Source organism: Uranotaenia lowii, chromosome 2 (genome assembly GCF_029784155.1).
Source record: "Uranotaenia lowii strain MFRU-FL chromosome 2, ASM2978415v1, whole genome shotgun sequence".
In the NCBI taxonomy this organism is placed as follows: domain Eukaryota; kingdom Metazoa; phylum Arthropoda; class Insecta; order Diptera; family Culicidae; genus Uranotaenia; species Uranotaenia lowii.
Genome location: NC_073692.1, coordinates 237,648,421 through 237,668,661, shown reverse-complemented (window position 1 = coordinate 237,668,661; position 20,241 = coordinate 237,648,421). Strand labels below are relative to the sequence as shown.

At 36.9% G+C, this 20,241-nt stretch overlaps 2 protein-coding genes across 4 annotated transcripts in view; both read right to left on the bottom strand.

Annotated features, from left to right (window-relative positions):
- Nucleotides 1-20,241, bottom strand: part of LOC129750122 (ATP-citrate synthase) — a 64,974-nt gene that overhangs the window by 5,949 nt on the left and 38,784 nt on the right. For 2 of the 3 annotated variants that reach the window (XM_055745348.1, XM_055745350.1), the window contains exons 3-7: nucleotides 3,018-3,362; nucleotides 2,158-2,343; nucleotides 1,890-2,080; nucleotides 1,168-1,829; nucleotides 905-1,093 (exon numbers count right to left, since the gene is read on the bottom strand). In XM_055745348.1, the coding sequence (XP_055601323.1) occupies nucleotides 905-1,093; nucleotides 1,168-1,829; nucleotides 1,890-2,080; nucleotides 2,158-2,343; nucleotides 3,018-3,176 (1,387 nt within the window). In that variant the 5' untranslated portion in view covers nucleotides 3,177-3,362. Of the gene's footprint in view, nucleotides 1-904; nucleotides 1,094-1,167; nucleotides 1,830-1,889; nucleotides 2,081-2,157; nucleotides 2,344-3,017; nucleotides 3,363-18,534; nucleotides 18,694-20,241 lie in introns of those variants that run through there. The other variant, XM_055745349.1, reaches the window with a different exon arrangement.
- Nucleotides 11,098-12,832, bottom strand: LOC129750123 (putative nuclease HARBI1). Its single transcript, XM_055745351.1, has 2 exons — nucleotides 12,390-12,832; nucleotides 11,098-12,338 (listed from the first exon to the last, which is right to left on the bottom strand). The coding sequence occupies exons 1-2, from the start codon at nucleotides 12,645-12,647 to the stop codon at nucleotides 11,559-11,561; spliced, it is 1,038 nt and encodes a 345-aa protein (XP_055601326.1). The 5' UTR covers nucleotides 12,648-12,832; the 3' UTR covers nucleotides 11,098-11,558.

Genomic DNA, 20,241 nt, shown 5'->3' with positions numbered 1-20,241 from the left:
TCCATAAGCTTTAGACAAGATTGGGAAGTCGATAATGTGAAGGTGATTGAACGGTTTGCAATCTTCTGTAATCTAAAGCGATGTTTAGAAGGTCGCAAGATCACATGTTAAGTACAAAATCACATTCATTCCCCAAGAGCGGGAAGATTTGTCAACCTGTGAAACTTTGCCAAACTGAAACTTGTCAGGAAAAAAATCAAAACTGCCAAGTGGGCCATCACCCGAGAATCAACTAGAAGTCTCACGGGTTGGCCAAATTCATGACATGGTAATGCAAACAATGTAGGAAAATGTCACACAATAAAAAACAATTGTTAATCACAGTTTTCCATCAAAATCTACACAAAGTTATAGTATGGAAACAGGTTTGATGTTCAAAAAATTATTCAACATCCAGTAACACAGCCAGAAAATACAGGTATAAACCCAATTAAAACCATCCACCGGAAGTGTCGTAGTAAAGGAGCGTGCTTTCAATGTAGCAAATGTACAGAATTCCGGTAAATATCAAAACTCAGATATGCACAAAAAAAAAAATCAAACAGAAAACATCTCATTATACCTGCATCACAGCTAGAATTACTGGAGTAGAATAATTTCGAGAGCAATCTTGCCACACTAAGGCGGGCTACCGTAGATGTCACTTGCACTGGGGTCGAAACTGCCGGAAAAACTTATTCTTCAATGTTAAACGATTTCCCTACGGTACGCCGGAGTGTCTTATGTGGATGTTGTTAAGTGTTTAGGTGCGTTTAAGTTTGAGTATCTTGTTCATGTATGTATGTAGTGTTAAGTTTTAGTTGAAGAGTAGTAAGATAATAGTATTAGTGTTAGTGTTGGTGTTTTGGTGTTACTACAATAACTCTACCGGATGACTTGAGATAAACTTCAGATCAGGACTTACCGTTGACCGCATCGCCAGAGCCAGTCGAAGACTTCTTGACGGCATCAGCAGCTTGTTGACCGCCTGGCAACAGGAAGTTAGCAGTTGCGAAGTGGACATTACAGCTCTTTGGGATGGCCTTCTTTCCAAGGGCCATTCCGCAAATCGCGGTCATGTGGGTTTCCGGACCGAATACGTAAAGCGGGATTCCTAAGGAGGAATGGGACGTGGTTGTAGCAAGAAAGAACCATTAAAAAAACATTCAAACATGTTAAGAAACTTACCAAGAGTACTTCCGATTTCGCGCATCTTCCGCAAACCTTCCTGGTAGTTAGGACCAGCACGCCGAACAAAGATCGAAATGTTGTGCTCAATCAACCGTTGCTGGAATTCCCGCAGAGCAGTTATGATACCGCTGAAGGTTGCTGCTACGTTGGTGAAATTAGCAATACCACCTCCTGTGATGAGGACCTTGCCCTGTGGATGCTTAGGACTAGTGGTCATCAAGCTCAGGATGGTCTTTGCGTACTCGTAGGTTTGTTGCTCGGACGGAGCTCCACTATACTCGCCATAGTTGGCCAGCTCTGTGGCACCACCCAAATCACAGATAGTATCGGAGTAGATAACACTGGCTCCTCCTCCGGCCACCATCGTCCATATTCGCCCGTTGCGGTTCAGAATGGTCAACTTAAGCGACGCACCGCTCTTGGCGTCCAAGTCCGCAATGTAGGCTTCCTCCGGATAGGCATCACGTCCGAATGGCGGTGGATAATCGATTTCTCCCCACTTTGGACGGCAAATGAAATCTGCAGTTGCGTCCACTTTCGCTGCCAAATCCAGAATGTAGATTGAACTGTCCGTAACCACTAGTGGGTTGATTTCTAGATAGGTGAAGTACAGTTCGACGTATAGTTTGTACAAATTGTATACGAAGCTAGCGATTCTCCTGTAAAAAGAAAGCAGATTGTAATAAAATAATTTTGGAATCGAATTTAGAGGACTATACTTTTTCTTGGCAGCCGACACCTCCTTCAGTAAAACCTTTTCGATGTCCGCTTGGGTGACATCTTGTCCAACAGGTACGTCTAGTTTCAGGGCTTTTGAGTCGACATCTCCAATGTCTACCCCGCCTTGATGGTAGAACAGAATAGTATCCGCGTTACGATGCGAATATATGCAAACGTACGCTTCCTCATTCTGAAAAAAAAACACAGAATAAGGATGATTAGAGAGATTATAAATATTGATCCGGACGTCCACAGCTTTCTACTTACATCTTTGTGTGGTATGAACGGTTCGATGATAAAGGTTCGCAGCTTTCCGGTGGCGTTGCCAACCTTCTGGTTTTTGTTCATCCGCTCGTCAACCCATTGTTTAACCTGGGTGAAGTTTTTGTTGACGGCAATCAGTCCTAGTTTGCCGCGCCGTTTGATGAGCTGATCCGGCTTGACAACAAGAGGCTGCAAGTGGATAGGGGATAAGTATTATCAATTATTGGGCGCAACGATTTCTATATTCTATATCTATACAGGTCTGATTAGGAAGTTTTTTTTCCTGGGCTTTCAGGGTGCTTCCATAAAAAAATAATGATGCAAAATTAAAGATTTCAAGAATTTATTGAGGGTCCCCGAAGATTTTTTTAGAATTTTGATGCACCCGAATAAAGTTACAAGCCGCCAAACTTTCAATGGAGTCATATTCTGATATCGTAATTTGTCAGAATGCATTCTGTTGTCTGTTCAAGCTTCATTCAATCGTGAAATTGATTTCTACTGGTTTCTGTCAACTGTTATTTTTCAAAAAGTTACATTTGTCAAGTTCAAATCTGCAGATTGCGAACAAAGGCAAACTTAAACTGAGAAGCTGTTGCCATCCAGAAGGCATTTATCAGTTATCATACGATTGGTGCATAATAAAATTAGACAAGGCTTCAGAACTGCATCAATACGCAAGAAATAAAAAACAGCAATCTATTAGTCAGCAACAAGCTCATTCCGAACAAACGAAAAAATACACCAAAACAATCGGCGCACTGATAAGCCCACCGTGTCGTTTGAGATAACAAAAGTTATGACATAACCTGATCCCCTCTCGTGCTGCGCGAAAAAAAAAAAAAGAAACAAGAATCACTTACGGTGGTCTCCAACCAGGGATTTTCGGCCACCAGCTGGGCCCACTTGGTGGTTTCGTTGACGGCGGCAAACCGACACTGGGCCGCTCCATGATCACTTCCCGGCAAGTGTCGGTTGATGATGTCCTTTCCGGTTGCTTCGCGTATTGCCTTCGCTGACATGATATTAGAGATATTAGACCACTAAACCGGCACGACGTTAACCGTTGCTGAGACCAACTGGGACAATACAAGCGCTGTGGTGCTGGGGCGACTGTTTATACTGGTTATCAGGTATTTTTTTCGCTGCCAGTGATTGTGATGGTGAAATTTTGGCCGATGTTTTCCTAACTACCGCTGCGCGAGAATCTGTAAGGAAATAAAGAATACAAAGTCAAGAGCATTAGATTGGATGATTAGCCGGTCGCGAAATTCACGCGCAATCAGTGACGAGTTGTCTGGATCATTCATCCATTCTTTCATTTCGCTAGAATCAAAATTGTTCAAATTCAACTATACCGCACCAAATAGACATTCCTGTCATAAATTCTAATAGGTCCTACTTATGGTTGTTTTGCTCAAATTTGGTCTTAGCTATACAGTTAATCCACATTAGACTTAACTCGCATGCGAATAATGGACAGGGTAGCATAAACGGCAACCGTAATGTTTGGAACGATTTATTTACAAAATCTTCTGGACTGTACGGACAAATTCTGATTCTTTTAACAATACTCGATAAATAATATTCAATTTATTAATTGTTCTTAGCATTGTGTAAGATACATATACTTCATCAAAGCACACGCACAAATGAGAGATAACGAAAGGAGTATACACCTAGAGACACAATGACCCGCTGCACTTGTTTTATTGATTTTAAATCTTATCACAAGCTCACCGTCGTTATCAGCTGGACGCGGATGCAACGGCGCGATTTCGTGGCCGGAAAAAAGCACAGCCGACATTGAAGCAACCTCAAAGAGATACACAAACAGATAACATTGGTCGGACTCCGCATGTTGAATAACCCAAACCAAACCCAAAGCCAATGGAAAGGAGCCATATAAAACAACGAAGAAACAATATCGATGTTGGATAATATCAAAAATAGTCGCCGTGCTCCGCCGTCCGTTATTGTTGTGTTTGAATTGATTACAGCACATTGGAGCATCATCGTTAGACTCGAAAAAGACTCATCGAAGTCACTACTAGTCGAAGAGCGACCTACCACTCTGGTCTGGGCCGAATATCGTAAAACGATAAAACGGCATTTAAAATTAATAACAAATTAGGAACGATTAGTTATAAAGGAAATACGAGAAAAAACCCTACCACATAATAAAACAATGAATGAAATAAAGAAATAATAATGATAATTTAGGGGTCACATATAGAGTGTCCTACCTGGCATCAGGCTTGCAATTTCTCTAAAGAGAATCACCGATGTGCTCGGTTTTCGATTCTCGGTAGAGATTCTCTGAAACGCACCGCAGAGATTTTTAGACGAACCTCTGTAGAGAATCTGTAAATCAACACGACAGAGCTAACACACACTACAGTGAAAAAATGTTTTCACCAAGGAGAGCGACAGCGACGGCAGCTGGCTTGGCTTGTTGCGTTTACCAACACATACGAAGCTGAACCACTCGCCCGAAACATTCATCGTTTGTTGATGCTATTATTATGCACACCGTCGTGTTTGTTTTTGTCTTTGCTTTTTGGTGGCTTCAACTAGTCGGTTCTGTGTTTTCACCGGGGTGCTCTATACAGTGACAAATCGTCGCACGCCGGAGCTATTGAACTTAGGTGTGTGTGGCTTTCGAAACCGGGGTGCGAATAATGTGTGGAGAGGATCGAAAAATCTCACCCGGGTGATTTGCAACTATCGCACGGGGGTGTTTTTTTCTCCGTTCTCTGTTTTTCTCGGTAGAGAATGGCATCTCTGCCTGGCATTACCGCTTAATGCTAAAAAATCCCGGGAATTCCCGAAGCCAATAGAAAGTGCCAAATTACTAAAAATTTAGGGGAGATAAGTGCATAATGGCCACCTTAAGGAAAACGCTTATTTAACAATAAAAAACAGCTTTAATTTGTGAATGACATCATTGTTTCCTGATCAGACACTCAAATAGTCTATTGTCTATTGGATGAAACTTGAAAAAGTAGATAAAAACGTTTAAAAATGCAGCTTAAATTTTTTTGCCGAAAGCTTAAAACCAGTCATTGTAGGGGCATAATGAGAACCCCCCCGGAGCAGAATAAGCACAATTAATTGGGGCATGATGAGCGTTTTTTTACAGCTTGACTTGTTTCATCTGACCATCTAATTTGGCCTATTGGTAAGGTGTCGGAGAGGTAATCAATAGACTCGAGTTCGATTCCTGGTCGAGGCGATTTTTTTTTCATTTACCAATCATGATTGATGCATTTTGCACTGAACGGTGCAATTCGCTGCTAGATTCTACGGCAGAAAACGCTCATCGTGCCCTGATTGGTAGTGCTCTGTTCACCCCGAGTCAACAAATTTAACCTTCCCATGCCGTTCGCAAAATATCCGTTTCAGGGAAATTTGAGTTGTGGTTTGATTTCGTTCTCCTGGCTGTAAATGTTAACCGATTTTGATGATATTATATTCATTGTGTAGGTAATTTGTTCTTATTACTCAAAATGTTAAAATAAAGTCGATATGTATTACCAAGTTATCAGAAACTGGTTCAGAAAGTAAAAAGTCCGAAAAATAAATTTTATTTTTAAAATGCTCATAACTTTTAACAGCTTTTCTGTATTTAAGTGTTTCATTGATGTTTGAAATCGTCAAGAATCCATCTATCCGACAGTGTATAGATATGTTGGGGTCCAATGAAAGTTTTGACCGCTATCTCAGATCTTCCGGTAGAAAAAAATCTAACTTCAAAAAAACGTTATCCAATTTTTGCTTTGCTTAGCTGTATTTCATTTCCCAATGAACCGATTTTCAAAACTCAAATTTCAATTTTTTGACGTTAATTTGATCATTATTTTCATAGAACATACTTGGTCTGTCAAAATTCCTAGTTCTTCAGTATATTGGAATAATGATGAAGAGATTTTAAATGTGCGCTTCGGGTCATATTGACCCGAACGGCATGGGAAGGTTAAGTAAAAACGCGTTTTAGTGAAAAATCAAAAGTTTTATGATGGTGAAAATTGAGAAACAATGTGTAAATCATGTTGCAGTGCGTACATTTAAGATCAAGATGATTTAAAGGTCATAAAAGCTTATTTAGTGGTGCTCAAAAATTATAATATTTTCGTCACTTGAGAACCTAGCTGGTTATTTTTTAATATTTCTGTAAAGATGAAAAGGATATTTCTTTTTTGGTGTTAATTTTTTACTATATGTAGTGCGAAACAAATCCTCATGATTTTTTTTTAAAAGAAAATACGTACTTTTGTATAAAAGAAGGGTGCTTATTATGCCCTATCTCCCCTACATGATCTAAATTGGAAAAAAGGAACAGATTGAGCAAAGAAAATGATAGTTCTAGCTTGATATATTGCTTAGACTTAAACAGTTTTTCTCTAAAAATTGATTGATACAGTGAATATTAGAAAAAAAACCGTTAGATAACTTAGTATACAAGTGAAAAACAACAAAGAATCTATAAAACCAAAAAATTTCAATCAAAAAACGAATAATAAATCTGAATATGTTCTATTTTAAAATATTCATCATTTACAACTTCCGTTTTGCAAACTTTTGCCAGAAGGGGATTTTTTTATGATTTGACAATTTGTGCCGATGGTCTTCATAGCTTTCCCAAAATTGAAAATTTGGTTAATTTCTGTGACATGAAAACACATGTATTTGCACATATGCATTTTTATTTATCGAGTTAGATTCGGTTAGATTTTTTTTTGCAAATAACATAAAACCATATCTGAAAGCTTCATAACTCTGATATTTTTCAACGGAAATCATAAAATTGTACATTAAAACGCATTGCAATTTTATCAGCTATAAAATATTTAAAGTAATTTTAAGTAATGATCTTATAACCATGAAAAATTGTAAATGAGCTTCAAATGGTGTCTAAAAGTGTCGTCGGCATAACTGAATAATTCTGTTAAAAATACCATTGTAAAGCCCAATTTATGATGCAACTTCCATCTGAAGACACCAAAGTGGGCCAACATCTCCTTTAAGAGTTATGAAAAAGATAATGGCAATAAATCGCAATGCATCGAAAAACAAACAGCAATGGTAGAAAAACTTCACTCACATATGCAGGTAGCAAACGCTTCTAACAAGATGGGAACAAAAGTAAATACTTTTTAAAGCAGACAAAAACACTACACCCAAAATAATTTAGAAATTAATTTTACGGTATTTTTCACGTAAACTAGTGTTTTGGTGCATCACATCATTTTTACGTGTGTCTTGTAGTAATTCCTTCTTTTCTACGTAAATAGCTCATGCATTTCCTGTTAAGTCTAAGTGAAAGCATTTTTTGTATTTTTTTTCTCGAGCATCTGATGGTAAACTCTTGTTAGAAAAAGGAATTGTCATTAGTCAGCCAACTTTAAATACTTTTATGAAAATTTCTGAGGACGTTGCATCCGGTTTTTGCTAACTTTGTGATTATTCCGTGTACCTGAAGTCAATTCGTTGGTTGATGACATAAATGTTGTGATTTTCAAATAATATTTTAAATTATTTTTTAAAGCACGGTAAATTCTTATCGATTACTGAATTTCTTTTAATGCATCAAGGTCATGTCGATATGTTTTTGCGACTCGAAACTCGTAGTACTCGAAACTCGATAACTACTGAGTCGATCAATTTGAAATTTGATATATAAGAATTTTTGGTGTCGGAGATGGTTTCTAAAATACTTTCAAATCGCTCCGACTTAAAGGAGTGGAAGCTCCCGTAGAAAATCAATAAAAAAGATAACAAAATTTGAACAATTTTCGGAAACTGCTGAACCAATCAACATGAAACTTAGTGTGTAGCCGTTTTCAAGACCGGGAATGGTTTCTTTAATACTTTAAAACTCCACCGAATCCAAAAATGGGAGCCCAGCAAACATTCAAGAAGGTATATCGCAGGAACAGCAGTATTAATCAATCAAATATACCAGATGAAAAGATTGTATTAAACTTACCAAAATAGCATATACAGTAGAATGAGTCGATTTTGGGTCATTTTGGAATTTCTCAAACCCTGGGGTCTAAAAAGCTTCGTATGGTTCCAAAACTCATCCATGATTTTTTGCAAAATTTTTAAGTAACGTTTACATGAGTAAATTTGAACTTTTAGGTTTGTATGAGAAAATTGAATAATTTTTATTGAAAAATCAACATCATTTTTTTTCGTCTGTAGAACCGAGCCAGATGGTGGTTTTTGTGAAAATTTATAAATTTTCTCAAGGAAATTTTCCGCTGAACAACTTTGTTGAAGACCGTAACTTCGTATTCTATTAGGAAAAAAAGTTATAAGCTGGGACAAAAATAGAGACAAAAATAGATTTTTATGAGAAAAATTCTTTTAAACGCTTTAAGCTTTTATGTATTGAATCAAAAATTAAGTAAAAATTTACAACAGTAAAAAGTGGTCAATATTTGGTTTGCTTTCCGTTCTGGCGAATAGCTCGGAAAATTCTGTTCTGCATTGAATTGACGAGATTTTCTAGCGTTTTCCAGGAATTGATCGCCAGCATTCTCTCAAAGCAGCCTCTAATTCCTTAACAGATCATGACTGCTTTCCACCTTTGAACACAAGCCGAGCTAGGATGCCCCAAAGGTTTTCTATCGGGTTTAGGTCTGGGCTGCGACCAGGCCAATCCGAAACCGTAATGCCTCGCTCCAAAAACCATCGCATACTTGTGTTGCTGACATGGATGGTTGCATTATCCTGTTGAAAAATGAAGTCTTCCGGCATAAAATCCTCAGCAAATGGAACCAGAACGTCTTCCAGGAGTTCCACGTACTTTTCTGAATTCATCTTGGTGGAAAAGGTAGCAATAGGGGTTTTTCCGTGACGTGAAAAAGCACCTCAAACCATAAGCGTCCCGCCTTCAAAATCTTCGACTAAGCTTAACCTTGGGTTTCTTTCTCAAATCATGCCAGTAGTATGAACAACAATCAGGCCCGTCTAGATTGAATTTCTGTTTACCGAAAACACCACATTATTCCATTCATTTCTCCAAGTCATGTACTTTTTGGCGAAATTCAATCACGCCTTAATATGAGCTTGAGACAAATTCAGTTTCTTGGCCTTTATTGTGTACTTCAAGTGTCCAGAACCTCGTAGTATCTGCGCAATTCGCTTGTTGGTAATTGGGAGTCCAAGTTCCTTTTTATTTTGTTTGCATTGTACCTTCCATTTCGAGCCAGCTCCAGAATTCGGTTTCTGATTTTGGTATTTCCCTTGGTTTTCTTCTGTAGTTACACCGTATTTTTCACCTTCCTTCAACAAATTTCGAATCACTGTTTCGGATCTGTTTATTCTCCTTGCTATTTCACAATTGCTCATACCGGTTTTCTTCATTTCAAGAGGAATCTTTTGCTACGATTCACTCAAGTATCTACCTTTCGCCATTTAAAAAATCACACCGCAAAAATGTCAGGATCGACTAAGCAGAAAGCAGAACAAAGCGCACTTACACTACTACAAGACCAAAATGACAGAACGCAAAAGTTTCGATGTCGCAGGTAAGCGAAATGCATACTTTTTATGGTGTGCGTTTAAACGAATTTTCCATCACAATATCTTTTGTATCGTATTCAAAATACACTCAATTTTCAAATTGAGTCATTACAGTTGTAAGTTGCACACCCAATAGGTGATATGAATAAGTTTTAGCAATTGCTACGGTAGCTTTTGCTGAGCTCAAAATCGAGCAAAGCAAAAGTCGAAAGCATTTGCCTAGTTTGATATGAATAAAAATTTGCTAGCGAAGATGTACTAAAACTTTAGAACATAGCTTTTGCTTAGTAGCCTTTGGCGGTATTTTGAAATTTAATTTTGTTTGGAAATTACCTCTACCGCGTTCGTTAAGGTTTAACTCAAAGGTTTCCGTACGAAATGGATTTTACTAGAGAAATCGTAGATGACGCCGTCGAATCGCCTCTTATCGCCGTGTCAGAAGGAAGTGTCCACGATTCAGGTAGGTTTTTCGGTTATTTTGTATGGTAAATTTGTTTGTTTTTTCGTTGACCGTTTTTTATGTAAAATGAATGCATGCAGTGAATGAAACATGTTTCATTATTTTCAGCATCCGGAGAGGAAATTGCAGCATCAGCAGGACCGTCCCGAAAGCGCGAAATGAAAAAGCAAACCGAATTTGATCAGCGTTTTGTCGATCTTTTAAAAGAGTTGGCACCTTCATTGCTGGAAAAATCCCAATCACCTGCTATGAAGGCGAGGAAGATCCGTGACATGGAACGGTTCAGACTGGAGTTGCTTGTCCGCTATGGTCAAGAGATGACTGATAAACAGGTTTCCAAAAAAATAGCAAACATGAAAGGCAAAGTTAAACAAAAAACAGATTTGAAACAAACTGGAAACCTGCCAATTGTGCTAACCGGAGCCGAAAAAACGATGTTTGAGCTTATGGGAGGAGAGGAGAACCCGTCAATAGCTGAAAGATCATGTAAAATATGTTTGTTTATTCTATTTTTCATATTAACTGTATTCTTCTTTTTCGACTAGTTGGTCGACTAGTTTTTTTAATTACAGAGAACAACACAAAAATCTGAAATAGCGGAGCTGCAACAGATTGTGCTTCAAGAGCAGCTTAATCTAATAGGAACCCAAGACCTACTTATCAGGCAGTCCCACGAATTGGCTATAGCACAGCAAACGGAGAAGCATCAAAAGGAGATGGAGTTGCTCAAAACAAAGCAAGAAATTAAAGATTTAAAACTTTTGTTATTGAAAAAAAAAAACGATTTATAAAATAGATAAATTTTTCTTTCCGAAATAAATTCATACAACCTCCAATTACTTGAATTTGTATATTCATCGAAAAAACGGAACAATTAACAAATTTCCTATACTCTCGCTCGATATAGTTGGCATTTAAAATGTTCTGGCAGAACTTTTTTATGGCGCACCAGCTGACCCGGTGGAGTAACATGGGCCACTCTAAATCGTGGGATAAAAATCTCAACCCAACTGTCGTCGTCGTCACTCTTACAAACAAAATTTCGCATTGATCGGTGTCGTAACTTCCGAGTCTATAGGAAACAGACAACAAACATTCATTTTTATATAGGTATATAACACTAGCTGACCCGGTAAACTTCGTTTTACCTTTGAATAAATATATCGAAATCAATGTTTTATTTCATATACACGTCCTTATCTTCTTCGTGCTCGCGAATCGATTTTTAAGAACATCGCAACAAAATTGTATGGCTTGTATCCCATTTAAAGTTGATTGAAACCCTCGAATGCCTTCGTTCAGACCGACCGTTTATACGTGATGGTTTTACAAAGAAAACGCTTTCATTTTAAAATATAAGATTACATTGATGAATTAATTGGTAGAGGTTAGTGTATAATCTATGTAAGGGTTAGCTTAAATAGGATGATATAACGTCTCGTCGACGTTTACCCCGCTCTATAATATTTAAATTTTCAGTGTCTTGTCCCGTGTTAGTTAAAATATCAGGAATATTATCAAGATCCTCAGCGAAGTCATCATCGTTCAGAAATTTTGCTACGTTGTGTAAGACGAAGCATGCTATTATCACAGTAGGTATCTTATCCGTGGATAAACGTATTTTTGATTGAAGGATTGGAAACCTTTGTTTAACCTGCCCGAAAAGTCTTTCAATAATCACACGTTCCTGCGAGTGCAACTTATTATATGCTTTTTGTCTAACTGTTTCTGCTTTTTTGAAGGGTGTCATTAGCCATGGTGTTAAAGGATAAGCTTCGTCCCCTAGGAGAATTGCACCTGAAAGATTTTCTGCAACAAGGTTTCGAATTCCCGAATTGCGCCAAATCCTCGCATCGTGAACTGAGCCAACCCACCGGCAATCAACGCTGGTGAACAATTCAGCTCCGTTGCACGTTGCTTGTACGTTAAAAGTTGTAACACCTTTTCTGTTCACATATTCTTCGTGAAAAATGTGTGGTCTTTTTATGGCAACGTGCGTGCAGTCAATAGCTCCTATTGCGGATGGAAATTTGTACTTTTGATGCCAAATTTTCTTTTCTTGTTCGAAATCTTCATAATTCTGAGGAAATTTAATCCAATCGGAAGCCTTAGATGCTACTTTCTTAGCAACACTCCAAATAGTTTTGCAAACAGTAGATTGGTGAATGCCTAAATCCTCACCAACGCCAACCTTAAAAATTATGAAATCATTATTAATTAATTAATTATATTATTCAATTACCTGGAATCCGGGATCTCCTAAATAACGAAGTAAACATTTCATTTTATGTATATTATCCAGCGCACCACCTCGCTTTTCATTGTATTCGTTCAAAAAAGTATTTGCCAAAAAATTAACGTTTCTACGTGAGAACCGGTACAAGCTTTTGAAGTTCTTATCGTGGCCAGTACGTCTTGGATGGTACACTTTACTCTCGCGATAATCCAAATCTTCAAAATCAGCAGTTAAGGGAAGGGGAAAGAAAATCATGCGATTCATGATTACGCTTTAACTATTAGCACACAGGCACGAAACCGAAGAAAAAAAAATGTACAGAAACTAGCATAAAAACTACTCTAAATCTTTCAACTATTAAAAATCATCGCAGCAATCCAACATTTTTTTCCATAGCTAAGCCCTGATGATCAGTTGTAGCAAAAACATAAACAAGGCTATTGGGATTGGGCCTGCTAAAAAGAATAAAGCCTGCTCTTTACTCTTACACAGATTTCCATAAGAATGACAGCTAATCGGAGTGAAGGCTATTTCTCTCTCTGTTTAACACACGAGAAATCGTATACCGGGACTGCGAGCGCGCCCATCGCCCATGGGGATCTTCCATGAATGTCTACATAATCGAAATTTACATAAACTTATAATCAGCTGCAAAATGTATAAAATATAGACTTCAATAATTAAAATGATAAAAAAAGTTTATCAGGTTCTATTTCTCCAGCAGAGAATATTTATGTGATAACAAATTAAAATTATATTTCATGTAATGAAAAATAGTTTTTTCTCTTAAAAAACAAACTGATTTAGTGGTATGAATAAGGTTTAGCAATTGCTTCGGTAGCTTTTACTTAGCTCGAAATCAATCAAAGCAAAAGTCCAAAGCATTTGCCTAGTTTGGTATGAATAAACATTTGCTTAGCGGATGTGTACTAAAGTCTTAGAACATAGCTTTTGCTTCGAAAAAAAGAGCTATCCAACCAGCAGAATCTAAAGTTTTCTAAAGTAAAATGAAAGAAGACGATCAGAAAATTGAAAAGTACGGCTAAAGTAGCCTTGAAGTCGACGGTGCGGGTGGTGGGTGTAAGAACGACCGGAATTTTTTGTTAATGCGGGCTCGTATGTTGATGTTTAAAGAAAGATATTCGAATATTGTCAAACCAAAAATGGCCTAACTTTAATATTTATCATAAGCTCTCCCACATGTATTTGGATCGGGATAATCCGATGTATAAAAAAAATAGGCAATAGGCGCGCATTTTAATTTAGATTTTTTTTTAAATCTTAGGATTATAAAAAATTATATAAAAATGAGAGATCTGTATAATGTTTTAAATTATTACAATTTATTTCTTATTTTGAGCCAATTGGGACTTCTTCCACTATAGCCGGATTTTTTTTAATTTGAAATATTTACTAATTGATTTGTTTATTGTCATCTTAGACGAATGATTTTATACAACGACAGGAAGATGAAAAAAGTGGAGTTATCACTTCGACTTTTCTTTATCCATGTTGAAAATACCTTTTTGAATTGTTTTGAAGTGAAATATTGCTAATTTGATAAGTTCATGACGTTATTAAAGAATTTTTCATTGGAAAAGTCTGCTACCGAGCATGCTTAGAAAATAAAGCAATTGCTATGGGATTTGTCGAGCAATTGCTTCAGATTTGAGCTTTATTCATACCAAACTAGCTTGTTCTAAAAGTAAAAGCTCCTGACTGAGAAAACAGCTGTCAAAAAAACTTTATTCATAACAACCGAAGCAATTGCTTTAAGCGACTGCTCGACTGCTCGATTCAGTTTAGCAAAAGCAATTACTAAGTTTTTTTCATACCACCCATTGTTTTAATTTTACATCCAACAACAAAATATACTATAACAATAAATGAAGAATCATTTTTAATATAATTCCTTGTTTATGGACTCAAATTTTTATTTCAAAAGTCTACTACAGAGCATGCTTAAGAAATAAAGCAAATACTAGGCTATCTGCCAAGTAATTGCTTCATATTTGTGTTTTATTCATGCCAACTATCTTGTTCTAAAAGTAAAAGCTGGTGTCCAAGAAAACAACTGTCAAATAAAAACTTTATTCATACCAATCAAAGCATTTGCTTCAAGCGACTGCTCGACTGCTCGATTTGCTTAGCAAAAGCGATTGCTAGGTTCTTATTCATATCACCAAATGACTAATAGCATACAATTTAGTTGACATGTTTTAGATCGCATGAAGCATAAACTAACAAAAATAGCATGCGTTTAAACGAATTTTACCCTACTGTAGCTACAATAATGGAGGCTATATTTAAAATGACAAGATTCCAACGATTCGATTTACCCACAAAAAGAAGAATGAAGGATTTTAAGTAATTTTAGTAAAACGGAAAAAAATTTTCCTCGTCCGAGATTTGAACTCCAGTCCTTCGAGTTCGCTATCCAATATTTTACCACGATGCCAACTCATCAGTTTATGATCCACGCTATAGCTCTATAGGTGAGATATTCTTTTTACGAACCAGTCAAAAGAAGAAAGGGAGAAACCGGATAGAGTGTCAATTGAATAATCGCCAATTTATCGTAAATCAGTTCACTTTTAAATAGCCCAACTCGTTAATATCGAATTAGCATATTTTCAACTTTTTGGAGACATATTTCCGAACTGACTGAACTGCTATCAGAATCAGATTCAACTGTTTTTGGGCAAAGCTTGTCGTAAATGAATGATAGAAAATCACTCAATACCAACGTGTTTACGCTCGTTATTCGAAATGTCGACATACAAAATTAACAAATATATTATAAAATCCTCGATGGATTTTTTGTTGAAAATTGATGAACGTAAGCATTTTTACATAATTTGATGAATTATTGAATTGACAACTAATTTTTTTTACGAAATTAGATGATATTTTGTATTTATAGACGCTTCCTTTTTAAAAAAAACCCTAATTCGCTCTTGAGTGTCATATGACCGTATTGGATGATTGGCGGCTTATAAAATCTATTCGGGTGCAGCCAAATAAAAAAAATCTTCGGGGACTCTCAATGAATCTCTATTGTTAGTCAACCGATTTTTACAAAGTTTAAAGTTTTGGAAAGCTCGTAATGTAACTCAAATATTTTTCTCAGGCATTATTCTCACCTAAAAAACTACAATGTAATTACACCACTAGAATCGGGGTATGAAATTACCTTTCTGGTGAAAATGTCGTGTTAATATACTCAAAATCCAATGCAAAGTTGAACTTAAGTCTTAGAAAATCTGAGAAATTGCAAATTGACAAAATGTTTGAAAAACAGCTACCTATGAAAATTCGTTAAGAATTCTATGTTTCATATTTTGAAAAACCGCCGTTTCATATTTTGCCGCCGACCGTGGCCTAGAGGATAGCGTTCAAGTCTTCTAAGCCAGAGGTCATGAGATCAAGTCTTGGTCACGGCAAACATAGTACTCTTTCTGTGGGTTGGTGAAGTTAGCATTAGTAAAATGCTAGCCATTATATCCTTGAAAGATGCATGCTTAGTCTCAAGTAGAATTTAGATCTCCTCAAAGAAACATGAAGTTTCACTGAGATCCTATATGTGTGTGTTCGTTTAAAAAAAAAAACAAAAAATGCAAAAATGTGCCAAATTACGTCAACTTACCAATGATCTTTTCAAAATTTCTCTGGTGTAACTTAAATACAATTTTGAAGATTCATTGATTGAAAAGTAGGGTTTTTACAGCACTTTCTTTTACAATATTTCGTGGTCATGATCTTGAAAAAAAATAAAAAAAAAACCTTATGTGCAACGATTAGCTTCTAACTCCAGCTTTCTTGGAAAGGAAGGAAATTTTATGGAGCATTCTGTAGCTGATCTACAGTCGTTTTTCTGAAGCATGTTTTTTAGAATTCTTTTCTTAGACTTTGAATAACGGAAAACTAAAGTGTTCTAGCTGAATATTATCTGAGAAACATATTTGAGTTACATTACGAGGTTTCCCAAACTATAAATTTTATCAAAATCGGTTGGGAAACAAGAGAACAATATTGGATTTAGTCAGCAATGTCAAAATGACACTCCAGGGACTGTACTGCCCCTACTTGCATAACAGTCCCATATGAATTTTCGACATTTTTCATCTAACCTGACAGTTCGTCATTTTGAACATAGGGCTTCAATATAAAACCAGAAAAAAAGAGATTTTGTTCTAGAAATTTCGAAAAAAATATCAACTTGTGGCTGTCCCATATGAAATATACCCGCATAACAGTCCCATATGTGAAATACCACGGATTTGGTTACTTTTCAATGCTTCTTTCGGCGAAATAGATTGCTTTGAATCATTCAAAAAAGATTTAAACTCACTTGATGTCGAATTATGCACACTTGTTCTTGAAGGCAGGTCAGTAAGAAGGAAGGAATGTCTTTCTGAGCAAAAAACTAAAAGATGGAATCAAAACCGTAAAAAGATTCAACTTACAATGTAGAATTCACGATATTTTTCCAAAGGTGTGTTTCTTTTTCTGATAACTGCATTTAGAAGTTAAAAAATGATCAAATTTGAGTCTTAGACAGTAGCTTGGTTAGCAAAACACATTCTGTATGGGACTGTTATGCGAATAGATTTGAAAAAGGTCTCAAATATGCTCGCATAACAGTCCCATAACGAATAAAATGGTGCTCCCAACGTTACCGATGGCCCAATTTCTAAAATTTCAGGTCTTACGATGAATTATGACAACCTAGAACACATTCCATCAAACGATTTTCGTTTATGCTGAAAGTTGTGGTCATAATTAAAGAATATATTTCAAAACAGAAAAAGCTGATTTTCTCGCTTGCGTGTTTTTGCATATGGGACTGTTATGAAAGTAGGGGCAGCGTAAGGGATTAAAATTTCACGAACGGATGAGAGTTAATGAATGAAGATTCTCATAAGAAATGTAACATATCTACATGTTATTAAGCAGACACGAATGCCACAAGGATGGTTAAGTGGGGATAAAAAAAACATGTTATCAACAAAACCAATGGTTTAGTGTTTTCATAAAGTTTGGTACATTTTTTGTTTTTGGGCAAATTTGCCTGTATTTAACTCCTCCGGGATTATTTATTGTTTTGAAGATCGCTCCTATTGTGGCTCCTTCAACCTTCAAGCCTTCAAGTTATTTTAAGGTTTAAACTGAAGTTTTGAAAAATAGTTCCCTTTTGAATAATGTTGAAATTCAAATTAAATTTAATTTAATTGAAATAATTTGCACAAACTTAAATTTTTCCATGGAAGGGGTAGCAAAGCGCACCGGATCAGCAAAAAGTTTAGAAGAAACAATTTTTTTTACAAGAAAAAGTGAAAACATTTTTTGTTTGTTTTCAAAATTTCGCTTTCGGATATAATGCCAAATATGTTCGGATTTAAGGCCGAACATTTGTGGTTGTTGAGGGAAAAGTTTCAACACGATTTGTAGTTAAGATTAAACCTAGAACCCCTAGTAGATTTATCAATCCGGCCCTGTCCAGCGCAGGTTTGCAGGTATCTTCCACGTGCCACTTTCACTTTGATGTGTCTGCCAACATCATACTACTTCGATTTTTTCTCTCTCCCGCTCAGCGCTTCTGCCGTTTTGGGTTGTTTTGTGGTGAACAATAAGGCACTCTTCTGTCACACCACAACGCAATGGACAGACTCATAACAACGTAAGAGCTCGGTTGCGGAACAACCCCATCGTCGGAGTTGTAGTAAACGAACAAACGAACGGCCGAACAATTCTTAAGCAATCGGGTTCCGAAACCTTGTGTCTTAAGCCGCGGACGACGAACGACGAGACGAGGTAGATTTTGTAATCGGTGGCTTTCAGGGGGTTGCGCGATAAATGTCCAACTGGCATACGTGCCAGCTAATCTTCTCCACGGTCCATGATCCACCGACCTAGTGATCCTCTTCCATTTTTCCACTGGAAGGGGGCCGTAGATAGATTTTCTTTATCTGATTAACAAATTTTCCCAGCAATCGCATGAGATAAATCAATCAACCAGAAAGGTGGGTCCAATTCGCAATAAACATATTAATCCGGGAAATTTTGCTAATTTACGTTGTCACAAAGCCCCAAGACGACACCTTGCACAAGATCTGTAGCGAACAACAATGTAGGTATAATTTCAGCTAACCTGTTCCACTGAGTAGTGCGGTAATATCTGCAGTAATCCGTCAGCTTACGAGCATTGAATTGCGCCCAAGACAACGAAATGCGAACCGATCTTTCGCGAGGTTTCCCGGTAACTGACTGGTCGACTAGCTGACTGACTTAAGCCCGTCACGGTTTGGAACTCGGCGACGACGGGGCAGCTTTCTTCACGTACATACGGATGGAGAAGGTAACGTCAGAGTCAGAGTCAGAGTCAGATTCAGACAGACAGACAAACCTAACAGCCAGTCAAGCAAGCATGTGTTATAACCACACCCGGTGTGTGGAGTCCAGTCCATGGGGCTGATTGTGTTGAGCTATTCCAGAGTCAACGCGATGTGATTTGGATTAGTGTTGACTAGGTAGTAGGTACAGGTATTATCAGTGTCGGCTGTTTTTTTTTGAATAGCACCTTTCTTCGATTCGTGCGTTTCGCTTCCTCCATCCAACGAGGAGTCATTCCGATAAAGTACCCATGATTAAGCGGCCACCACAACTGTTGCAAGTGAATGGAGGCGTGCATTCTTGAACTTGACTTTCTGCAATTGTGAATAGATAACCTGGGAGTATTGAAAGCGTTAAAGGAAAAAAAAACACGACTAATCTAGCGTCCTTATTAAAAGTCATACACGCGGCATCTGGCTGACAAGGTTAAAAGAAAAACACCGTGCACTTCAATCGTCCACTCCACTGAAGAAGGTCGTGTTATGGATTTTCTTGATTCGCTTTTCTCATTCTCCGCGTGACGTTGGGAAGAAAGGACCGGTGAAATTTTGCCTCAGCACGGATAAGAAAATTTTTCTTCAAGTACTGCTTTTGTTGGATACTTGAAAGTTTTTTTTTATCTAGCTTGTATGGACTAGAACGAGGAAAATTATTAAAAGTAAAGAAAGTAACCTGAGAATAATAATTCTTCACAACTGAAGAGTACCTGCACTGCATCCTATTTAGTTTGTTTACACAAGTGATAAATTTTGTTTTTCCAAAGAAAATATTTAAAACACGTTCGTTCTTAAAATAGTGTTTTCTTTCAGAAGATTTATCATCAGGAGTCAATCTCAGGGTGGCCAGCGGGTTTGCATTTTCAAATTCCTGGTTTTCCCTTGTGAAATTTTATGTTTTTCACGGCTTAAGAGTAAACTGCTTAATACCTTATACAAGATTTATTTACCAAATAAATAGACATTTAATGATATTTGTAAGTAAAAGTGTGTGAAAACCGAAAATTTTCAGTGAATCAATTTTGTAATTCGAAAGTTATTCACAACTGCAAAAATTACGGTGAGAGTTGTTGGATTTCGTACCGATAATAAATTTATTCAAATGTTGAAATGTAAAAGGGTACTAAAATTATTCCAGTACTCCATTTGTTCACCGAAAATTGTCACCTTCGTCTTAGTCTTTGACAAATGTTTTTTTACGGAAACTTCTTTATTTATATAATTTGAATTTTTTGGGCGTCATATTGGAATCATGAAAAACCGCATTCTATCATTTTAAAACCACATTATGATATCATGATTCATGTGGTACATCTAAGTTGACGTTCTGGATCTCAAATTCTCTGGGAGATTTCAAAGTTCATTCAACTAATCAGAACCGAAACTTCCATTTGTCATTAAAACAATTTTTTCGTGAAAATAATTAATCAATATTTTAAATGCAAATATTTTGTCATTTTTTATCTGCG